We start from the raw sequence: 21,338 nt of genomic DNA on the forward strand, positions 1-21,338 counted from the left end.
ATGTAGTGACGATGAGGTCCAACACTACGCTTAAAAAAAAGTGCTGTCATTTAAACGTCACTGTCAAAATTTAACAACAATCGTACCAAAGTATATAATCACTACGAGCAAAACATGGAATCGCAAGGTTAATTTTGCAAATTTAATTAAAATCGAACATAGAAAATACACCTCTGTGAGCCGTATTTGATATTAATAATGTCTTCCATAAAAAAATATAGTGAAAGTGAGCAGGCTGTATTCAAATTTTTAGAAGCAAACGTTCCCAAATCAGACAAAGTCAACATTGAATCAGAGTTAAAGAAAGACTTCCTACTTGCAAAAAAGAAGAGCAAACAAGGGAAGAAAAAGAAAACCAGCACAAAGAAAATCAGGACCTTGACGAGAAAAGACAAAAAAGCCTTGGGTTTTTATGAAATACCCAGAAATAGCGTTAAATATGAAGATTTGCTTGCAATGCACGAAATGTGGATACAATACGCAAGCCAAATGTTAGAACTTCACAAGCCACTACCGGATACTAACAGTAAAAGTTGGGAACAGTTTACCCAAACTCTTTATAAATCAGACTTTCATGGAAGTTACCTCAGTGTTGTTCGCTCCAAATGTCCAAGCTATGTTGGTAAAAGTGGAATTTGTATAATGGATACGAAAAACACATTTAAGTTACTGTCAAAAGATAGTGTGGTGACTACTGTGCCTAAGTTTAGTTCTGTTTTTGAAATGCGGATCAAGAATGTGGCAGTGACTTTGTTTGGCAAACACTTGTGTGTGCGGCCCGCGGAAAGGTCTACCAAAAAAGTGAAAAGTCAATTGCACCCTGACTTAATATGAAGGTTCTCATTTGAAATTTATTTTACCCTCAAAATACCTTGTGTACTTTAAAAGTACAAATCAATTGTAAGCATAACTGTCAAATGTACTGTGCAGAGTACAAATATTTTAATGAAATGAAGATTTTTAAATTCATTGAACTAATATCCAAAATCACAAGACTAGGAATCCTTAACCATTGACGTATCTAGGGTATTTCTCAGGGGGGGCCTGGCCTGAATTTTTGTGTGAAAATATCAGTAATATAGAACTTTGAGTCGGTAGCCCAACATCCTGGGGTGGGCACTAGACCATACTGGGGTGGGCAAGGCCCACTGGGCCCCGCTCTATATACGCCTATGTCCTTAACTCAGCCTCAGCATTGTATGTTAAAAAAGTCAGCACTTATGAGAAAGTCTAAAACATGTCAGATACTAAGCTATAATGTACCATCAGCCAAATATGTGGTCTCCCACCCTAAAGTTGATAATCTTTTGCATGTCATAAAAATTAAATAATAATGCCAAAAGATGTGTCTGTCAACTTGAAAGTTAGACTTTAGCGACATATTCTTTTGATAGGAACTTGTTGAAAAATTGATAGACCACTTTTTTAGCTGATAGTACATTATCAGTCCATTAGGAGACCCACTTGCTTGTTTGCCACCCAGTCAAATAAAAATAAAAAGATCAGTATATTGTACCAAAATGTATTCATTACACTCATTGCTGTCATAATGATGAGTGCACAATTTCTACTATGTATTCTTTAATGGAAAAGTTTTGAATAAAACCTTTAATTATATCATAATCATTTATTTTAATACATATATTGAACATTAATAATCAAACTTATATTATTTACCTTTAAAACCCATGAAACTAAACTGATTGATTATAAAACTAATTAGCAAGAAACTACAACAGGCTCAATTCAAGCATTACTATTAATGAATGCCCCATATCGTCAATGATACTGCAATACAGCGTAACTAGCATATTCCATAAGGTGGTATAATTTTCACTGTCAGTACTGTTAGTGCAGTGAAAATTATACCTTATGGAAAATGCTGGTTACGCTGTATTGCAATATCATCAACAATATACTTTATATTCCAGTAAACACTGTTTAACTATTGAATAAATGTTAAAGAAACAAAAGGTCAAGGCTTACATATACCTAAGGATTAATTATGTTAGCTATGACCTCATTATTATAATATTATGTTTAAAAGAAAATACAAATTAACAATCAAAAATTAATCTAATTTCTTTTATCCTATACAAAGCAAAATTTATGAAAAATGTTTCCTAGTCCTAAAACAGTCTCAAATTATATATAAACCACTAAATACCATGCATTTTAAAGGGTGCACATAGAAGAAAACTTTGGCTTTAACATTTTTTTACTTTTACATGAAAGTGTGCAGGACACTTAACAAGTAACATATGGAAAATTTGGTTAAACTAAAAATTTTATACACTTTGGGAACAGTATGGTTTCCTGTAAATATAATGTTTTATCTCTTGTATGTCCAGACACAAACATGCTAAGTTTAAGGCCATTTTTTTTATTAAAATCTAAAAAAAAGTTTTAAACAAATACAACTTGCATGCAGTTTTTTTTTACTTCTGACTGAGACTGAGAGGTTAATACATAAAATACATTAGCCATCTAACTACACACATTTGTGCTACTATGAATGAAGTTGGGTATACTTGTAAAGACAAATTTTTTACACAACGGTGATGACAGTCTAGCCAGTCTAGGTTGTACTGGAGTAAGAACTGTGTGAAAAAACTGTTTAAAAAGAATTAATGATCAAGTTTCTGTGTTGGAAATAGGGAAAATTAATCATGAGCAAGTAGAATTTATGATAACTATTTGATTGATAAAAGTAATGCCTCAATTTGATACATTCCACAAATGTGAAGTATCATAACAATAGAAACAGTTAATTATACTATTCCACTTAAAAATAAGACATATTGACTTATCATGCTTACTTAAAAGTTAACACATACAACAGTATAAAACCAATCCTTTGGTGTCCACAATGGCTACTCTATTGTGATTGCAACATAGTCAACCTTAACAGTCTAGATATGGATTTAGAACCATGTTAATGACAAAGTTTATATTATGTTACCACCACATGGTTGCCAAGACCATAAACCTTAAAGCATCAGATATATTCAGGCAACCCATTTGCAATAAAAAAACATAAGTACTTATACAGAAACTTTGTCATTCATTATCAAGCAACAGATATATAACCATTGGTTGGGTCGGCTAAGCTCAGACTGATACTATCGCTTCGTAGGCTATCGCAGACTATACCAAATTGTTGATTGTTACCCAACATATATGGGATTAACAGATTTATAACTGTTGTACAATCTGTACAGCAATTCAGTGGAACAAAATAGTCCTCAAACAAAATAACTGCAGTCAACTACGTGCAAAATTGTTGGAGGACAAGAAAAGAATTGAAATCCATCTACATAAGATGGAAAAACTTCGCCTCCAAGGGTATATTTGAAGTGCTAGCTTAGAATCTTAAGTGGGAAATTTTCCCGGTTTATTCGATGGATAAAACAAAAACGCCAACGCTACTGCAATAGTGGCGTGAAGTCCAATGTGTGGCGCACACTTTAGACTTTTTCTTCTTCACGTAAACGTCACCGCCCGCGACCTTAAATAACAAGGTTCGCGCCAAATCGCACATGATTGGAAATAATCTTAAACGATATCCCATCATGCTACAATACGGTATTTTTTTTTAATTTATTACATATATTAAAGCTTGACAATGGGTGCTATCGAACAGAAAAAAAATAAGTTACCTTTACATACAACAGAGTAACAACTTTTAACTTACAAAGATCCCACTATCCCACTAATATAATAAATTCGAAAGTTTGTAAGTCTGTTTGTTTGTTACTTCATCACGCATAAACTGCTGAACAGATTTAGATTTAAATTATACAGACAGGTATAAAATTACATAGTTTCCGCGGGATAGTGAAAACCTAATTCTACGCGGACGAAGTCGCGGGTAACGGCTATTTTGAAAATAAATATTAGACAGAGAAAAACATACTTGTTCACACGCAAGCAAGTAGCGCCATACGTACTGCATTGCGAAAAGCGTATAACAGTTATAGGTACCTACAGATTTTTCAAAAAATCACTGAATCCAATTTTCAACCGATTTTTTTTTCTCTTTTCCAAACCTTCATAATAAATGTAGGATATGGCAAATTCAACAGTTGTCAAATACCGTATTGGCGATTATAGAGCCTGAATAAATTTTCTTAATGTCCCTGCACATCCGATGTCCGAATTTTACCAATTGGATTGAAATACGGATGGTATGGTGATAATCATAAATTAAATTTGTATGACCATCTTCCTCTAGTGGTCAAACTGCAAACTGATCAAAACCCAACAGCAGCTGAAACTCGAAGTTTAACGAGGGACATTATGAAAAGAAGCACTATATAGCTACTGTATTTTTTAACCTGCAGTCGTTACGTGCCGTTGTTTAACAATCTGGCGTTGGTAAGACTGCTTCACGTAGCACAAACGCTCACGTATATTTACGCCTTTTTCTAAAGCAAAGCACTTGAAATTCAAGTATCTACAACGTTCTGCCGCTGACCTACCTTTTACTTTAAAGAGTAGATCACGTGACAGGACAAGTAAAACTGGGGAACTTAAAGGTTAACAGAAATCTTTACTTCCTCCGAAATATAATACTTAGTTCTTCCGAATAAAAAACTGGATGTCGTTGACAAGTTTTATCAACTTTATGTATTAACGTAACATAATATATTAGGTTACTTGGGTTTGATTTGTGTTACGAGGATGACGGAAAAATGCCAGTTTCATTCTACAGAAGCTTAGCCGAGGAACACGTTAAGATATGAATTTTCTGTTAACCAATTTAGACCCGTAAACTTGCCTGTACCAAGACCAGGGCTGTCCTAATAAACCCTACGGCTTGTACTTGCAATACATACGCGGTTGAGGGTCAATATTGGAGCGTTTTGGCTGCTCGGTTTAACGTCGTTTCATTACTAATTCCATCCCTCGTTTAGCACAACGGAAGGACAAGTAAGAATTTTTATTTAGCATCGGTATTGTCTTTAATTTTCATAAAAAATTAACCCCGAGCGTCATCTCTTTTAAAAATATCTGCCGGAACGGTACTCGCTACTCGTAATAACAAAAAAACGCCGAATATTTACCCACGCGTATTTACCGGACCGTATTTGGTGCGGACAACCGAGGTCTTTGCTTACACGAAACTGCGGTTACAGTAAGTACGAGCTGTACCTGATAATTCAAACCTTTATGTACCTAATTACCGTAAGGGTTTGAAAGGTCATGCGTTATTATGCATTCCAGGTTGACAAATATGAACTAACTAACCGCACTCTTTACACAAGACCGTGATCCGAGTCTAAGGGTTCGACCATGTTCTAAGGGCCTGGCCACATCACCACGGCGCGGCGTCGTAGCGTGAAACGGCGCGGCACCATCGTGCAGATACGATACAGAGCATTTAATACCTTTGGTCTGCCGTGTGACGGATCTGTCGCGGGCCCCCTCTAATCTAATGTGTACCTAAGAAGGACCCAACTTTCTTCTTTCTTTTTGAATACCTATGGCCTACCAAAGGTTACCGTACCGTAACGGCAACGTACCGCACTCCGGCGCCGCGCCGTTTCAGCAGGACTAATACGAAATTTGATAATCAAAGTACGTGTCGTTCGGTCCCTCTGACACTTATACTATTTAACACGAGAGCGAGAGGGACGGTACGATACGAACTTCGGAGTAGGCGCTCAGGTTACGACGCCGCGCCGTGGTGATGTGGCCAAGCCCAAACGGCCTTAACAATAAGACTTGTTGCAATATATTTGAGCACCTTAGCTACTCCCTTATATTGAAGCCTGACTGTAGTAGATACAATTTTGGAACCTTATTTATAACCCTCTGCTATAATCGCAGAAACATGCAACCAGTACCAAGAGGTTTCTTTTGTTTCTGACAAGATGGTGTAGTGATCAATAACGAGCGCCGTTCAATCAGTATAGTTTTGTACAACAACGTTCTGCTGTTAGCATTGGCGTACCCAGGGGGGTGGAGGCCGAGGAGGGCAGCTGCCTCCCTAGAAATTGTATGCTTTACAATATGTATGTGCATTAACTTTTGAAAAACCTCGCAGGTCGTTTAATGTGTATGACAAATTTGAGCAGTACCTACCTACCTACACATAAAAAACCGTTATAGTTTGCCGGAAATTTATAAAATTGCTTCATCGAATAAGGACGCGTAGATAAGTAGAAATTGCAGTCGAATCATGTCTGGCTGGCCTTAACAAGACCGTCGATCAAGTTGTTCACTTTATGCACAATTCAACCAAACACAGACCCGCAAGCAAAGCGGTCTGACTTAACTGACTAATAATACCGCTGTGCTGGCGCAGACGATTAGCATAGCATATTACGCTGGATGCAAGTGCACAATCAAGCCATTGATGAAAACAACACAAATCGGTGTCGTTTTGCTAACAATGGCTTAATTCCTGCTTGAGAACAAGCGACTAAAGTGGCAAAAATTAACAAGAGGAACTACATGCGAGCTCTTCTAATATTGGGACGGCTTATTAACACTGGCCTTTTTCAACCAACGAAATCAAATGCACAGCCAGCTGTACAGCACAAGATTAGAAGAATCGTCGAGCGTTGAGAGTATACAGTTCTAATAACTGCATTCGTAATTCCCCACAGTTATGTTCCCGTCAAGAAAAGATGCCAAATGACTGCTTTATAATCCCAATTTTAAATACGAGTTACCACCCTAAGGTCATTTGTAGCGCTTAAAACGTCAAAGCCTATTTTCAGTCACAAGTCAATATGACAATCAGCCTTATTGTTTTATTTCTGAAGTTGACTGAACTGTCATTAAAATCGGTAAAGGACTTTCTTGGTCGACTATACCTAGGCAAGATAAGATTATTAATATGTACGTATAAAACTAATTTAGTAAGAATTATTCACAGAGGCGTCGCTAGTCGTACCTAGGCAAGTAGGCAACGTAGGCCACAAACTATGGCCTCGCGACTCAAAAGTATATTTACTTTTTTTGCTCATTTAAAAATCAGCTGTGGAGCGCTATCGTAGGGCATCAAAAAAAAATATTTTTCCCACGACAAAAAGTCCTTCACCGCCACTGCTTATTCTAAATGAAATGTCTCATATATACCTTTACCTACATTTACCCGGCAAGTTTCTTTTCTTGATCAACCTACACCATCTTACCCGAAACCTCAGCGGCGGAATGTATTTAAGACTTGTTGGCATTAATTCTTGGACCCGGTCCCTTGGGTCCTGGCCCCTTGGGTCCTGGCCCCTTGGGCCACGGGCCCTTTGGTTTGGGCCCATTCCCCCTGGTGCGTGAAGCGCTCCTAGAGTGTGCATTTTCGCTATTTGGAGCTGCATTTTCATCCGGTTTAGGCTTCTCATTGACTCTCCTGATTAAATATCTGAAGTTCAGCTTGTCGTTCATAATGAACTGGCCCAGAGTGCCTAGCGGGAGAACGGCGCAGTTGTTCTGTCGGATTATCTCCTCGACTTTGACAGTGTCACTGAAGCAATGTTCGGTGAAGACAATTTTTCTCTGCGGCTCGCGTTTGCTGTTGAGGTGTATTTCGTAGAGGTATTGGTGGGCTTGTTTTTTCGGGCCGATGTGCTGGACGGTCCAGTAGGCCATGCGCTGGATGGTGTCGACCTTGACCGTGATGATGAAGAGGTACTTGTTTTGGGCGGCGAGCAGCAGCCGGCGGTCGCACTGGCGCAGAGACATGTTCTCCAGCTCCACGTCGGCGTCGGCCTGCGGGCCGCAGTCGCACGCCTCCGGGTGCTTCTGCTTGAAGTGCTCCATTATCTGATGCAGATGCCCTGAAGTAGACCAACATGTTGCATAAATATGACATGCAGTTTGAGTGGCATTAAAGCGCCTACGTAACGCCAGTGTTGCCCACATTGGTCATGTCAGGGTCGGATCCCGCCCGACTCTCTAAATCTTATCTTTCGACATAATGCGTTGTGTACAATTTTCGTGGGGTGTACAACATTTTGCGATTGGTGCATTTCGCACCGAAGCGATTTTTTAACAGCTGTTTATTTGCACATACCAGACCAAGAGCACCTTCCGAAGACGGCCCCGAATGGGCACTCCATCAGACGGAAGATGCACTCCTTGACGTGTTCGGCGACGGCCGCGTTGGACAGCTGGTAGACGCAGCCCGCGGCGTGGTTGGGGCACTGCACCTTTGCCTGCGGACCAGACCAGCATTTATTTACTACTGCCCCAAGCCCCAAGCAGGCAAGGAAGGGCAAGGGCAGTCGCACTCGCACACCGCCGCCGCGACGAAAGCGGTGGCGCGCAGTGCGCGTCTTGCAGCACCCTCTCAAAAACTCATTTTACATCATATTTACTTAAGAACTAAAACATACTGTAAAATAAATATTTACAAGAAATGCCTGAACTAGGATTCCCTGTGTTTCAGGCAAATAATTCTAATATATATAGATATATTTTAATCAACATTGAAAAAGAGATGATGGATGATACAACCGTCATAATTGTAAAATAGTTATGACGTCGCTTTTGCCAACTCCATCCATGAAATATTTTGTCTTCAAATAAATATAGAAATGTAGTTTTTTCATAAATTTTGAAAATAATATATAATAGTTTATTTAATAATAGTTAATAATAGTTTATAATAATTTATAGCATAATAGTTTATAACAGTCTAATTTAATTTATAGCATAATGTAACCGTAGTTTTTAAGCTTTAATGCAAGTACGAGTATGTATATCTTACTTTTTAGTTGCCTAATAGAATTAGATAACATTATTATAAATGTGGCTATACCCTACCAGGGTGCATAATATTTTAAGACTTATTAGAATAAGGCCTTATGTATTTTATGTTTTTTGCCAAATAAATAAATAGTAAAAAAATACTAAAATAAATCCCCATGTCCTGGATTTCTCTGCATACCTATACTTACCAATCTGAGTCAGCAACTCATTATAATCTTACTTGCACACAAACAACTATTAACAAGCTTGCACTTCACACTTTAAAATGTTAAAATAAGCAATATTTATAGCGATTTGATAATCATTCGGAACTGTTAACAAACTTTATACATAAACAGAGTAAAAATAAACCAAACATATATACTTAATTGACAAAATTATAATTACTTGCACAAATAACTATTAACAAGCTTGCACTTGCACTTAATTAATAAGCAATATTTAATTATTTGATAATCATTGAACTGTTAACCTTATACATAAACAGAGCATTATTAAACAAAATTATGATATCATATTAATTGCATTAATAAATAAATTGTGATAATTATTGTGTTTTTTCATGCTCTAAAATTAGGTCAATATTACGAGGCGGGAGTAAAGAGAGTACTTTAGTCCCTAGGGAGTAAAAGTAATAAATTTTTTAATTTACTTCGAGTGACTTAGATAAACTCAAACAGTCAGTACTTGCTTAGTTTTTGGCATAAAATAAGATTGTGTGTGGACCATTTTCATGAAGAAAATGTTACGTTCTTAGTCTACGTGGTCTTAGTTCTATGCTTTTTCCGCATAGAAGGTGGCGCCATTCTATTTATTCCAGTTTGTGTATGGACCATTTCGCCGATGCGATTTTGTTATATATGTGTATGGTTGGAAAAAATACTTACCGCGAAAACTTTGAAATTTTCGTAGGGCGTAAATCATAAACGATTAAAATTAATTGATTTTTCTCACAATCGAAGTGAAAAATAGAGTTTTCATCTCGAGACTAAGTCAATAATAAACCCTCGGATAAATAGACACCCTCGCTAAAGCTCGGGTAGCTAACCACCTCGGATATATATTGGCTTATTTTAGTCCCTCGATAAAAATATACTATTTTGGAGTCTTTTTGTATTTTTTATTTAAACTCCAAATTTTGTTACTTTTACGGTCACCCGTAAAATCCATGTCGAAAATACAAAAAAAAGTGACTAAATAAGAAACACACAAGCTGAGATATGTGGTGCATAGGAGAAATTAGTGTCTGTACCCCTGTCCAGTGGTGGTGTAGCGGTATAGCACGCAGCACGGAATGCTGAGGACCTGGGTTCGATTCTCAGCGCTGGTCTCTTTTTCTGGTTTTTCTGTGCTATTTTATTTATCTATGTTTCAATTTGTATTTTTGTATAAAAATATAGTAAAATATAGCATAGGTTGTCGATAAGGCCGCCTATTGCTTATACCTTGTAATTTTCTCTAGGTGTACCTGTTTTCTGTATCGCTACTACTTCTGGTGTACAATAAAGAGTCATTGTATTGTATTGTTGTGTAAAAATACGATGCAGATGCAGAAAATAACAGTAGTATTAGAGACATGAACTAGCGAAAGCAGAATTGGAAGGTATGGGGGGATCAGTTGTCCCTAACTTCAAATGGGGTGGAGGCGCAGACCCCATCAATTTGACTTAGAAAAAGGGGTTACATATAAGAAAAATTATCATAGGAAGCTCTGACCATACAAGATTACTCCCTGAGTCATCAAGTATTTCAGCGGTCCCTGATATGATAACTATAATTAATTAAGATAATTAGTTCATAGTAATTATAAGAGCGTTTATACCTGCTGAGCTGGCAACATTACATTTTTGTTAGTTTTTCTCGATTATTCCATAAAAATTTAGTGAAAAATAAAAATGTGTTCTGATAGAATACTTCTTAATATATAAGTTAATGTGTCTACTCTAATAATTATTTGAGATAAACTTTTATATTCCTTAAAAACGAATTAATGTTTATGACCGGTTTTTAAAGAAAATAAAAGTCTATAACGAATAATTATTGAAGTAGACACATTAACTTATATATTAAGAAGTGTTCTGTCAGACAATATTATTAATTTTCATTCAATTTTTATGGAATAATCGAGAAAAACTAACAAAAATGCAACGTTGCCAGCTCAGCAGGTATAAACACTCTTAAAATAATTAGACATTTAAAAATGACAGAATCAGCTCCATAGTAGGCATATATGCTGAATCAAATTCCTTTTCGACATCATCAAATGATTTTTGTAATCTGTGTTTAAGTATTTTAAGAGTCCGTGTACTTTTCGAAATTATATCTATGTACAGGAACAGTCCGACTAGTTTCGAGTGCTAGGAGCGCCGCCGTCGTGAACGTACTCACCTAGCAAAGAGGTCTTCCAATCCAAAAAGATTGAAACTATTTGGACCATTCCTATAGCTTATAACCATGAGTTGAACCGTGTCGAATTTGAACATATCAAGGCAACAAACCTTTTCAGTCAGGTCTTCCAGGGTCCTGTTCCTCATTTGTGTCATGGGCTGCCGGCACAAGGGGCAGTTCGCAGGGTTCAGAACTTTAGTGCAGCTGCTGCACAGGCTGTGCCCCGACATGCAGAGGAAGATAGGTGACCTCATGGGCTCGAGGCACACCGGGCACTCTGGGATGGTCACTGCAGATCCGTCTTTGCCCATCCTAATAAGTATAAAGAAACAATTACAATACAACGCTGACTTTGGTAAAATGTCTTTTGTAGCACAGGTTTCAGCAAATTTATACACTATAAGTAAACATTGTTATAAATATTCAATTGTCCATTTTGTTTGTAGAACCTACAATACAATCTAAATGGCTTCTGGATGTACGCGAGTATATAGATATGGGATGGATATCCATAATCTATACTTGGTTTAGATAGGTAGGTAATTAACTAAATGTAAACAAACTTCACCTGCCAGATTTGGTACATTCAAAAATTTTTAACATTTTACTTAGGTATCTATCATTGTAATACAAACTAGACTAGTGTATTTCAATATAGATATGTACAATTTAAATATTTAAGACACCAATTTTGTTTACATTTGGGTAATTAGGTACCTAAATGTTTCAAGTATAGAGTATGCAGGAAATTATTTATTAGTACACACACAGGATGTTTAGTCATATTAGTGAAGTTATATTTAAAAGGCACAAAAGTGTACACTGTACAACAAAACACATAAAATCAGTGTTTTTAAGACGAATGGATAGACCAAACTGATGTACCAAAATTTTGAGATCAAAAACTATAGATTGATATTTAAAAAGTAATGTCATTAAATTCAAGAATCAAACATCAAACTATATGATTGATTTTATTTGTGTACTTACGGTTTCTTTCCTTTATTTGAGGCCATTTTTGACTTAACCTGTAATAAAAAACTGGAATTAAATCTTACAATACAAGTAATTAATGATTATTCACCCTTATTGAATTGACCTGTGATTGTTTAAAAACAAATTCAAAACAATAACTCACAAAATTAACTTCGTATATTCTGCTATTAGTGATGCAGCATTGGAGCTCAGGCAGGTACTAAATATTAAATCAAATGTTGTTGTTAATATCAGCTCGATATCAGTATTTATTAAGTACAGTAGAAATATTAAAACAATTAATTATATTTTACTAAGTAATGAGTACTTTTAGGAGTAGAGTTACTAAATCAACTTGCCTAATGAGCTTTTGTTTAATTATTACAATCATAATCACTAGCGGTTTCAAAACAATGGTGGCAAAGTACCTACCTAGGTCTAAAAATATCTAAATTGTTGTGACTTATTTTATTGTTACCCTTTAGTTAATGTATTTACAATTTTATATGACTCACCCAGGCTGCTCTTAAGCGTAATCACAGAAATATAAAAGTACTAACGTAGCGTAATGTAGTAATAATGTTTCAATGGAATACTATTGTTTCACATGCGCTAAAACAAAGGCATATGCATCGTATCAAATTCCATTTCACGTCGCACATAACACAACACGACCAATATAAAACTCCCTTCACACTTCAGTGCCTATAATAATCAACATAAACCTCGCAATCTAACACCGCAACGTCTCTTGGATGATAAGATAAATCGCCATACCAAAGATAGTAGGTACACATGGACGGTTGAAAGGGTAATTTTATTGATCTACTTAAACGATATTTTTTGAGATATTTAGGTATGTACCTATACCTGATTGGAATCAGTCAATTTTTCTGTCGTTTGGGCTATGTTTCAAATTTAGTCTTTCAATCGTCGATATGTAGTTTCATTATCATTATGTAGTTTAGTAGTTTATAACACCAAATATAGAAGTCGATGGGACAATCAGTCAATGTTTTTTTTTCAGATGCAAGCACCACAGAGTATAAGTATATAGTTGTACATTTAATATATATAAAGCAAGCACTTTGTTATACATTTATAAAACACTTACTTGATTGACTATAGCGCAGTTTAACACTATAGATTTTCCTTTGACTGCTTTGTGTGCGAGTAAAGCACAGTTTGGCACAAGCACGCACAGTGCACCGAATGAAGAACCGCCCCGCCAGCCGGTACCGTAAGCAAGCCAAGTTTGCTACACAATCAACGCGATTTATAGGTAGAGTCATTCACGATGACGCGTGTCGTGGTTCTTATTACAATGTCATTAATGTCTAACTTTGACAAAATCACGCGTATTCGTGGATGGTACTTAGGTATATATCGTATCGTATTTGACAGCCTTAGAAACGATGGTGCGGGTATTCCCAGAAATGACGAATTCAATTCATATTTTCTATCTAACCATAAACAACAAAATGACGGGAAAAGCTGTTCAAGACACACATTTTAACGCGTAAATCAGACCATTGATGGTGTGGTATTAGTTTTCTTTTTTGGCGTGAATCAAGGAGGTAAGCACGCACACGTAGACATGCCATCTTAGATACTCAAAGGCTGCGATTGAATTTTGTATGTCTTGTATTTCAGTTTGTGGTTGGTTGGTAGTTCAAATTCAAATTCATATTCAAATCATTTATTTCATGTAACAAAACACATAATAAAATATTACAGTAATATATTGGCAGTATCGCCAGTGCAATAAAAAACTGTAAATAGGTTCATGCAGTTCCACGTACACGCGCGCCCGAACTATTAAATACATTATTTTAGTAGAATAAGGGCCTGTTTCACCACTTGTCGACTAACTTCAAGTGTCACATAAAAGTAATGCCGTCTTTGTTTATTCGGACAAAACAGAGACGGCATCACTGATATCCGTCACCACAGGGCGGCCACGCCATACAAAATACGCGTTCTTGAATCTACATAGGCACGACGACGTCTGTACACGCGTCAATGTGTGCGTAAGACACACAGGGCTGGCTGACTATCGCAAAACCCTAGTACTATAGGGTATGTAGGTATGGCTCAGATATGTAAATAAATGTAATCGTTAATCATATATTTTTATTTAAACCTACATAAATGTGTCTGTCTATGTATTTAAGCATTATTATTTTAAATTACTTACAATAAATATATGACTACAAACTTGAACGAATTATTCGGTACCATCAGCCAAATATGTGATCTATCACCCTAAAGTTGATAATCGTTTGCATGTCATAAAACAATAATGCCAATAGACGTGTCTGACAACTTGAATGTTCGACTTTAACGACATATTCATTTGATAGTAACTTGTTTAAAAATTGATAGACCACTTATTTGGCTGATGGTACCTAATTAGTTATTTCAAGTCGTATTAATCGCGATACTTTTAGATAGCATTATTATTCAGAAAAGGAAGTAGGCAGGGTAGGAACCTCAATTTCTCGCGCGCCCACTGACAAATTGGCGCTTGCTCGCGGACTCACGGCCACCGAGCCGAGCAATGACCTGCCGGCGCGCGGATTTCACGGAAAATTATGTGACTTTGTACGAGCGACAAATTATTAGAATATGATTGATTTTCGAGTTTTTAGGAAATAAATACAAATGAATGTTTTATAATTAAAGTTTATTGTTTTAATCATTTGAGACCTTATTAATTAAAGATTAGGTACTTACACTAAAATATTTCCTTTTAAAGGATTTGTTTCTGAACGTTCGATTGTTAAATCGTATGTAATAATTGTAATATGTAATTATTGCTCCCGAACTTAGTGCCGTGCGACGGTGCGACCGACATACTCGTACATCGCGTTGCGCGCCCGACTGCTTTCCTGCGGTTTTCCTGCAATTTGCGCTTGAGGGGTGGGGTAACTCGAACCGGTGCGGGGCGGAGCGTGGTCATTCTGTACGCCAGTACTATTATATATTATGTGCCGTCACTTTAAAAATCAGTCGATAAGTGGTGAAACAGCAGGGCTACACTACGAAACTCGAAACTCGAAGTTCGTGTCGTGCGGTCCCTTTGACACTTACACTGTTTAATACGAGAGCGAGAGGGACTGCACGACACGAACTTCGAGTTTCGAGTTTCGTAGTAGGTAGCCCTGCTGGGCTACTACGAAACTCGAAACTCGAAGTTCGTGTCGTGCTGTCCCTCTGACACTTACACTATTTAATACGAGAGCGAGAGGGACCGCACGACACGAACTTCGAATTTCGAGTTTCGTAGTAGCCCTGCTGCAGGCCCTAAATGTGCGTTATGGTAGTTTTCATCACAGCTTAACTAATCTTATATCTTATATATATATATATATAAATAAAAATGAATCGTAAAATGTGTTGCTAAGCACAAAACTCGGGAACAACTGGTCCGATTTCGATAATTCTTTTTTTGTTGTGTTCGTTACTATCAGGAGAAGGTTTTTATGGAAGAAAATAAAGAAAAAATACAACGGGGGCGAAGCCGCGGGCAACAGCTAGTATAATTAATAAATAGAAGATATTTTTAAGGTTCCATTCCATATTGTTTTGAGCATTATCTTGCAACACTAGCTGACAATCTGTAATTACCCACAAATATTGAGATAATGATGAATTACATTACTAAATTAAGAAGTCTGCTTTTTAAGCGTGGGTAAAACGTAATAATGATATTTTAAATTAGTTGCCTTCATTGCCTTAAATTGAATAAAAGAAAAATTATAATCGTTTGAAACGAATTCGTAACAACTCGGTGTAAGTGTCAGTTTTTATAATTTAAATGTCTGCAGAACTCCAACAACAATAAAACAAAACTTAAAATAATACTTAATGGTTCGATCGTCTATCTATGTTACCGTAGATAAACAAAGTATCAATAATTAAGAGATCGGGTGGTCTTTGGGCTCTATTGAAATAAAAGTAGGTAAGTATTTGAGTGTACTTTTTACTTGATCGTGTTTTTGTGTGTATCGGGCGGTAAATAATAATAATAATATTAATTTCATTTTCGAACAACTTGGCTCATTGGGTAAGTAAATAAAGACCGGTAAGATCACTTATTTTGCTTTTACTAAACTATCCCCGAAAAGTACTTTAGTATACCTATATATTATATTATATTATGTACTCTGTGGTACCTATACAGCTACGATTTTATGCGTTAAGACCTACCGTAACTTATTTATCTTGACTTCCAAGTCACCAGTTTAACACCACGACAGTTGAATACAAGTAACTGGGCTACCACTACCAGGGTGAATATTCGGACCGTCATTTTCTGAACATCATTCTAACGGAATTTACAATTAACTGATGTCAGTTTCATATTGAGCCAAGCACTGCTGTGTAGGTAGGTATACAGAGGGCCTACTCCGAAGTTCGTACCGTACCGTCTCTCTAGCTGTCGTATTAAAATAGTACCCACAAATGTCAGAGGGACCGAACGACACGAACTTCGAGTTTCGAATTTCGTAGTAAGTATGTAAGTAGCCCTGCAGCTCCAATATGCGTCGGATGTGGGTTTATTGTATTGTATCCTTAGTCAATTATTAATAATTGACATCTATGGTTCTGGTTATACTTAATTGTTTATTTACGAGTACTTCGGGGATCTCTGGGACGGCCTATTTCGATGAGAATTGCTGTGTGAGGGGGCAAGTCAATAATAATTGTATGCTTATGAGTATAAAATAATGCATTCACTTTCGAAAAAAACCTCCCACCTGGGTACGTCCATACTGCCGGTGGAAACTATCCATGCCAGTAATGAGTTGTTAATTTTTTTTTGCAGATAAAAAAAATGGCTTCGCATAAAATGGCAAAGAAAATGTAAGTAGCAATCTCTTAGTCCAAGGTATGGAACTTTTTAGAATTAACCCTTTTTACCCCGACGGAAAAAGAGAAGTGGAGTGTTATAAGTTTGACCGCTGTGTGTGTGTGTGTGTGTGTGTCCGTCTGTGGCACCGTAGCTCTTAAACGGGTGGACCGATTTGAATGAATAAATCAAGAATTGATTGATCGATTTTGAATAAATAAGGTTTTGTGGCTATGGTTCTTACATGACATGTTTTATCAAAATCGGTTCAGCCGTTTTTGAGATATTGAACTTTGGAGTGACGAAGGGGGTTTTCCACTTTTTGTTGGTTAGGTTAGGTTATTTTGTCAACAACTACAAACATCTCCATTACTGTACATTACTTATTCTGTGTGCTAATACCTACATATTGGGACTGCAGTTAATAGCTCGCACCTTATACAATGTAAGTGTGTGATTCCTGCAGTAGGATTAATCCGAGAGCTGGCATCAATTTTTGGGTCGGTATTTCAGGCAAGATGAAAACTTGTCAAATACCTCTTGTATTATATCTATCCCCACACAGAACGAAGACAGGCTGGTGAGCGGCGGGAAAATTGCATATTGGCTGAAACATATTTTCGGAAAAAAAAATTAGGGTTTGATTTATCCCTCACCAGCCAGATCTGCAGTTTCGTGTTGGGTTATAATAGGAGAGGATGGGACACGTTTTTAGCTTTCCTCAAATAACTACCCAAAAATTGGTGCTAGCGCCAACTCTCAGACTAGATGTAGGTATAAAGGCCGATGATGATGATACTTGCCCCCCACCCCCCAGGCCCCCAGCCGTGACCTTCCCCAAGTGCCCGGTGTGCCAGCGCGTCATGGCCCCGCCGATCTACATCTGCCAGACGGGGCACAGCGTGTGTGGCGCCTGTACGGAGCAGCTGCGTCCGCCTAATTGCCCCGTGTGCCAGCAGCCCATGACGCAGATGAGGAACCGGTCGCTCGAGGATTTCATTAATAAGGTAACAAGTAGTAAAAAACTGCTCAAGACCGGAACAGATGCCATAAGCTGAAGAAGGCCTGGAGCCTGGCCAAGCTAACTGCAGAGAATAATATGGTAACACTGCAAATGTAACGCATATTATATACGTGATTTGACGTTAATATACAGTGTTTCCAAATTATTCCGTTGCAGACTTAGCTTGGCCAAGCTCTAGAGGTTGAGAATGACTAAAGAACCTAAAGAAGAAGAAGAGTACCTAGTAAAAAAAACTCAATTTGAGTGCCCTTGCTTTCACAGGCCCCCTGATGTTTGTAATAAATAAAACTAGGTAGGTATTTACGAAACACTTATGTTGTATGTACGAGTAGGTAGTATTGTAATGTGCCCGGGACAGGTAGGTATTATGCAACCCAGTTGGCCCAAGATACGGCCCTGTCATGCTAATGTTCCTAAAACTACCTACAACAGTAGGAACGTACCTGGGGGATCTACTTACCTACTGAAGTACATAGACTTAGGCTTGAACCCAGTTGAGACTTATACAAATGGTTTGAGCTCAATTTGAGATCGATTTCGGGTTGACTCTGTCGCCTTAAGACGTGATGGTAGACTTAAGGCTCATTTTCATTAGGCGTCGCGTCAGTGCCCGCATGCGGGGTGCGGGGGATTTTGACGGTGAATTTCATTGGCCGAGCTGCAGTATGCGGGGAACACCCGTATGCTGTATATCGACCAAGATTGCTGAATGATTTTCATTGGTAATATGAATCATAGCAATACCTACCTATCAACTGATTTATCGACCAATATATGTATTACTTGTACTGTGTAGGTACAATTGTTGTTACTTAAAGAAAGAAAGAAAGAAATCATTTATTGCCACAAAAAATATTTAAAAAAACAGTTGAAAAAGTAAACATACACTAAACCGAATGGGTAAAATAGATTTTTGTGTTTATATTCTATGTGGGTCTGTCACTCCCGCCCAGGGCCGGATGTAGAGGACGGCATCTGGGACTACAGCCCCGAAACCTCTGCAAAGCCAAAATGACATATTGTCCCTACTGTTTTTAGGCGAAGGTCCCGTGCCCGCACCGCGGCACCGGCTGTCAGCTGACCCCCGAGTACGCGACGGTCGGCGATCACGCGCAGGAGTGCTTCTACCGTACCGCGGAGTGCCCGTTCGCCGCCGGGCTCGGCAAGTGCTCCTGGACTGGTAACACCTTTGAGTATTCAACTAGGTTAAGACACATTACTCCTACTAATCTACATTAGAGTAACCAACTACAATTTCAGAAAAAGCTAGGATTTGAAGTTAGAAAACCAGGACAATTCGTTATAAAACAGGAAGTAACATTCGCGAGCTTGGTCATGGTAACAGTGACGTGGTAGGTATATGGATTGCAAGTGATACGCCTATTTCAAATTATACGACATTATCGGGTGGTTCGAAAAACAGCAGGGCTACTACGAAACTCGAAGTTCGTATCGTACCGTCCCTTTCACTCGCGTATTTAAATGACATAAGCGTCAGCGGGACGGCAACATACGAAGTTCGAGTTTTGCACTTCGTGGTATAGGGCCAGGACATGTCCCCTCTTTAAGGGATAAGTTCGCCTTCGTATCTCTTTATCTTAAGTAGGTATTGTTAACTGTTATTATCAAGTTACACAATATACATGTCCAGGGAAAACTCATCTACATGTAGATTTAAAAGCCTTGTTGTGAATGAGTAGTGAATTGGGGCAATAAAATTTCACAATGATGAAATTTCAATTTATTAATGGGTCTAGGTTCTAGTTGTTACACAAGAAATCGGGCGATTGCCCCGTTTGCCGCCCCCAAGGCACTCTTCTTGGGCGGTTCTGTCATTTGCTTTATTTGAGTAGTTGGGCAAACCTTGGCTTATCGGTGGTACTTAGTAATTCGGTAATAGGTACTACTTAGCATCATCATTGACAGCTGCCGTCGATTTTACAGCTTGCGTTTGCGCATTGTGAACCCTATATAAAATAATAAAGTAGTATCACCGAATTACCAAGTACTTGGGTATCACCGATAGGCAAAACTGTGCCCAACTTTGCCTGCTGCTGAACTGTTAGGTTAGACAATAAGTCATACCGATACCTAAGTAAATTGCCAGCCCTGGTAAATTAGGTATAACGGTAGTTGAAAAACATCACTGTCTTCAACTCGTTGGTTTTCTTTATTTCTAGGAGTACATAATCACGTTACGGAACATGTGAAAGAGATGCACACGAGCATGTTCACAGAGGGTTTGGAGGCAGAAATCGAGATGGAAGGCTTAACAATGCGCGATTGCGACCGGCGCGTGCACGTCGCCGCTCAACAGAGGAACGTGTTCGTCGTCACCTTCAAGCTTGACTCCATCCAACGCCTGGCCTATTGGACCATCCAGTACATGGGCCCGAAGAAATATGCCCACAACTATAATTACGAAATACACGTCACCAGCAAACGGGAACCGCACAGGAAAGTCATTTTCACGGAACGCTGCTTGAGTGACACTACAAAAACGGAGGATATCTTCCGTCAGTGCTTATGTGCTGTTCTATCACTCAACGCATTGGAGACATTTAGCACAGATAATAAGGTGTCTTATAGATTTGTTATCTCGAGGCATAACCCTAACTATAAGCCTAAGCGGCTAAGTGGCGAGGGTACACATGTCAACACTCGATCGCCTCCTCAGCGACAGTGGTCCCGGTCCCGGCAAGGACAATGGATGGAGAGGTCCGGGCAGGAGTAACGACACGCCATGACAGCTTAACATACTAATACAAATCTAATTTATTTCTTTCATTTCACTCTTATCGATGAAATTGTGAATTTAATTTAACTAATATCTGAAGTTTCCCTGTCCTATTTCTCTCTTTAACACTTTTAGGCTTTAGTAATGGAATGTCCACGTCAGATAAAAACTATAAGACCGTGCATAAAATATGTTTGTTAATGTCTCGTAAATTTATTAGATAATTAATTAATATCAATTTATTTTAATAATTATTTATTTTGAACTTACCCAAAGACTTGAATAAGCCTAGGTTAATAAAGAATTTTATGACTAAAAACATCTTTTCACTGTTTCCTGGAGCACTACGAGTCGTAAGTAGGTACTTTTTATTACGGATATATTAAGCCGGCTCAATAGGAGCACCCTTTGGCATGCTAAGTTTTTAAATACCCATTTGCTGAGCGGCCCATCTGGCAGCTCACCCTCTCTCCGGTAAGCTGTAAAAGCCGTCTGAGGCTAACAGCAACAGTCCGTATAAAAAAAGGATATATTAAGCCTTTATCCACATGGTAATTTGAATTTACAGCAGGTAAAGACTATTCGCAGAGCGTTGATAGTATTATGATAAGATAACATCTCGGAATAGCGACTATCGCTTA

The 21,338-nt window shown here is 37.9% G+C and overlaps 3 protein-coding genes across 14 annotated transcripts; 2 read left to right on the plus strand and 1 right to left on the minus strand.

Moving 5' to 3' along the window:
• Positions 1-75: 75 nt before the first annotated feature.
• Pop4 (ribonuclease P/MRP subunit POP4) lies at positions 76-1,623 on the plus strand. Its single transcript, XM_074092464.1, has one exon. It carries the CDS (start codon positions 199-201, stop codon positions 832-834), a length of 636 nt encoding a protein of 211 aa, XP_073948565.1. The 5' UTR covers positions 76-198; the 3' UTR covers positions 835-1,623.
• An 825-nt stretch (positions 1,624-2,448) lies between these two features.
• Positions 2,449-13,491, minus strand: LOC141431321 (E3 ubiquitin-protein ligase SIAH1B-like). 6 transcript variants are annotated; one of them, XM_074092457.1, is made up of 6 exons: positions 12,952-13,123; positions 12,597-12,693; positions 12,097-12,134; positions 11,217-11,418; positions 8,021-8,162; positions 2,449-7,784 (listed from the first exon to the last, which is right to left on the minus strand). In XM_074092457.1, the coding sequence occupies exons 3-6, from the start codon at positions 12,120-12,122 to the stop codon at positions 7,171-7,173; spliced, it is 984 nt and encodes a 327-aa protein (XP_073948558.1). In that variant the 5' UTR covers positions 12,123-12,134; positions 12,597-12,693; positions 12,952-13,123; the 3' UTR covers positions 2,449-7,170. The 6 variants fall into 6 exon arrangements, with proteins under 6 accessions (XP_073948558.1, XP_073948556.1, XP_073948561.1 ...); XM_074092455.1 differs by lacking the exons at positions 12,597-12,693; positions 12,952-13,123 and adding an exon at positions 13,196-13,491; XM_074092460.1 differs by lacking the exon at positions 12,597-12,693 and having other exon boundaries at positions 12,952-13,124.
• A 2,290-nt stretch (positions 13,492-15,781) lies between these two features.
• Positions 15,782-20,996, plus strand: LOC141431325 (E3 ubiquitin-protein ligase SIAH1-like). 7 transcript variants are annotated; one of them, XM_074092465.1, is made up of 5 exons: positions 15,782-16,045; positions 16,913-16,950; positions 17,754-17,943; positions 18,999-19,140; positions 20,141-20,995. In XM_074092465.1, exons 2-5 carry the CDS (start codon positions 16,922-16,924, stop codon positions 20,692-20,694), a joined length of 915 nt encoding a protein of 304 aa, XP_073948566.1. In that variant the 5' UTR covers positions 15,782-16,045; positions 16,913-16,921; the 3' UTR covers positions 20,695-20,995. The 7 variants fall into 7 exon arrangements, with proteins under 7 accessions (XP_073948566.1, XP_073948567.1, XP_073948570.1 ...); XM_074092466.1 differs by having other exon boundaries at positions 15,782-16,041; XM_074092469.1 differs by having other exon boundaries at positions 15,811-15,876.
• The last annotated feature ends 342 nt before the right edge of the window (positions 20,997-21,338 follow it).

The sequence above is a fragment of the Choristoneura fumiferana genome, chromosome 9 (genome assembly GCF_025370935.1).
Source record: "Choristoneura fumiferana chromosome 9, NRCan_CFum_1, whole genome shotgun sequence".
NCBI lineage: Eukaryota > Metazoa > Arthropoda > Insecta > Lepidoptera > Tortricidae > Choristoneura > Choristoneura fumiferana.

Coding starts and splice junctions, on each gene's coding strand:
- Pop4 (XM_074092464.1), top strand. CDS start 199: ATGTCTTCCATAAAAAAATATAGTGAAAGTGAGCAGGCTGTATTCAAA.
- LOC141431321 (XM_074092455.1), bottom strand. CDS start 12,122: ATGGCCTCAAATAAAGGAAAGAAACC. Junction 8,163..11,216: donor TGGAAGACCTGACTGAAAAG/GTTTGTTGCCTT, acceptor TCTGGTCCGCAG/GCAAAGGTGCAGTGCCCCAA. Junction 7,785..8,020: donor CGGAAGGTGCTCTTGGTCTG/GTATGTGCAAAT, acceptor GGTCTACTTCAG/GGCATCTGCATCAGATAATG.
- LOC141431325 (XM_074092465.1), top strand. CDS start 16,922: ATGGCTTCGCATAAAATGGCAAAGAAAAT. Junction 16,951..17,753: donor CATAAAATGGCAAAGAAAAT/GTAAGTAGCAAT, acceptor CCCACCCCCCAG/GCCCCCAGCCGTGACCTTCC. Junction 17,944..18,998: donor TCGAGGATTTCATTAATAAG/GTAACAAGTAGT, acceptor TACTGTTTTTAG/GCGAAGGTCCCGTGCCCGCA.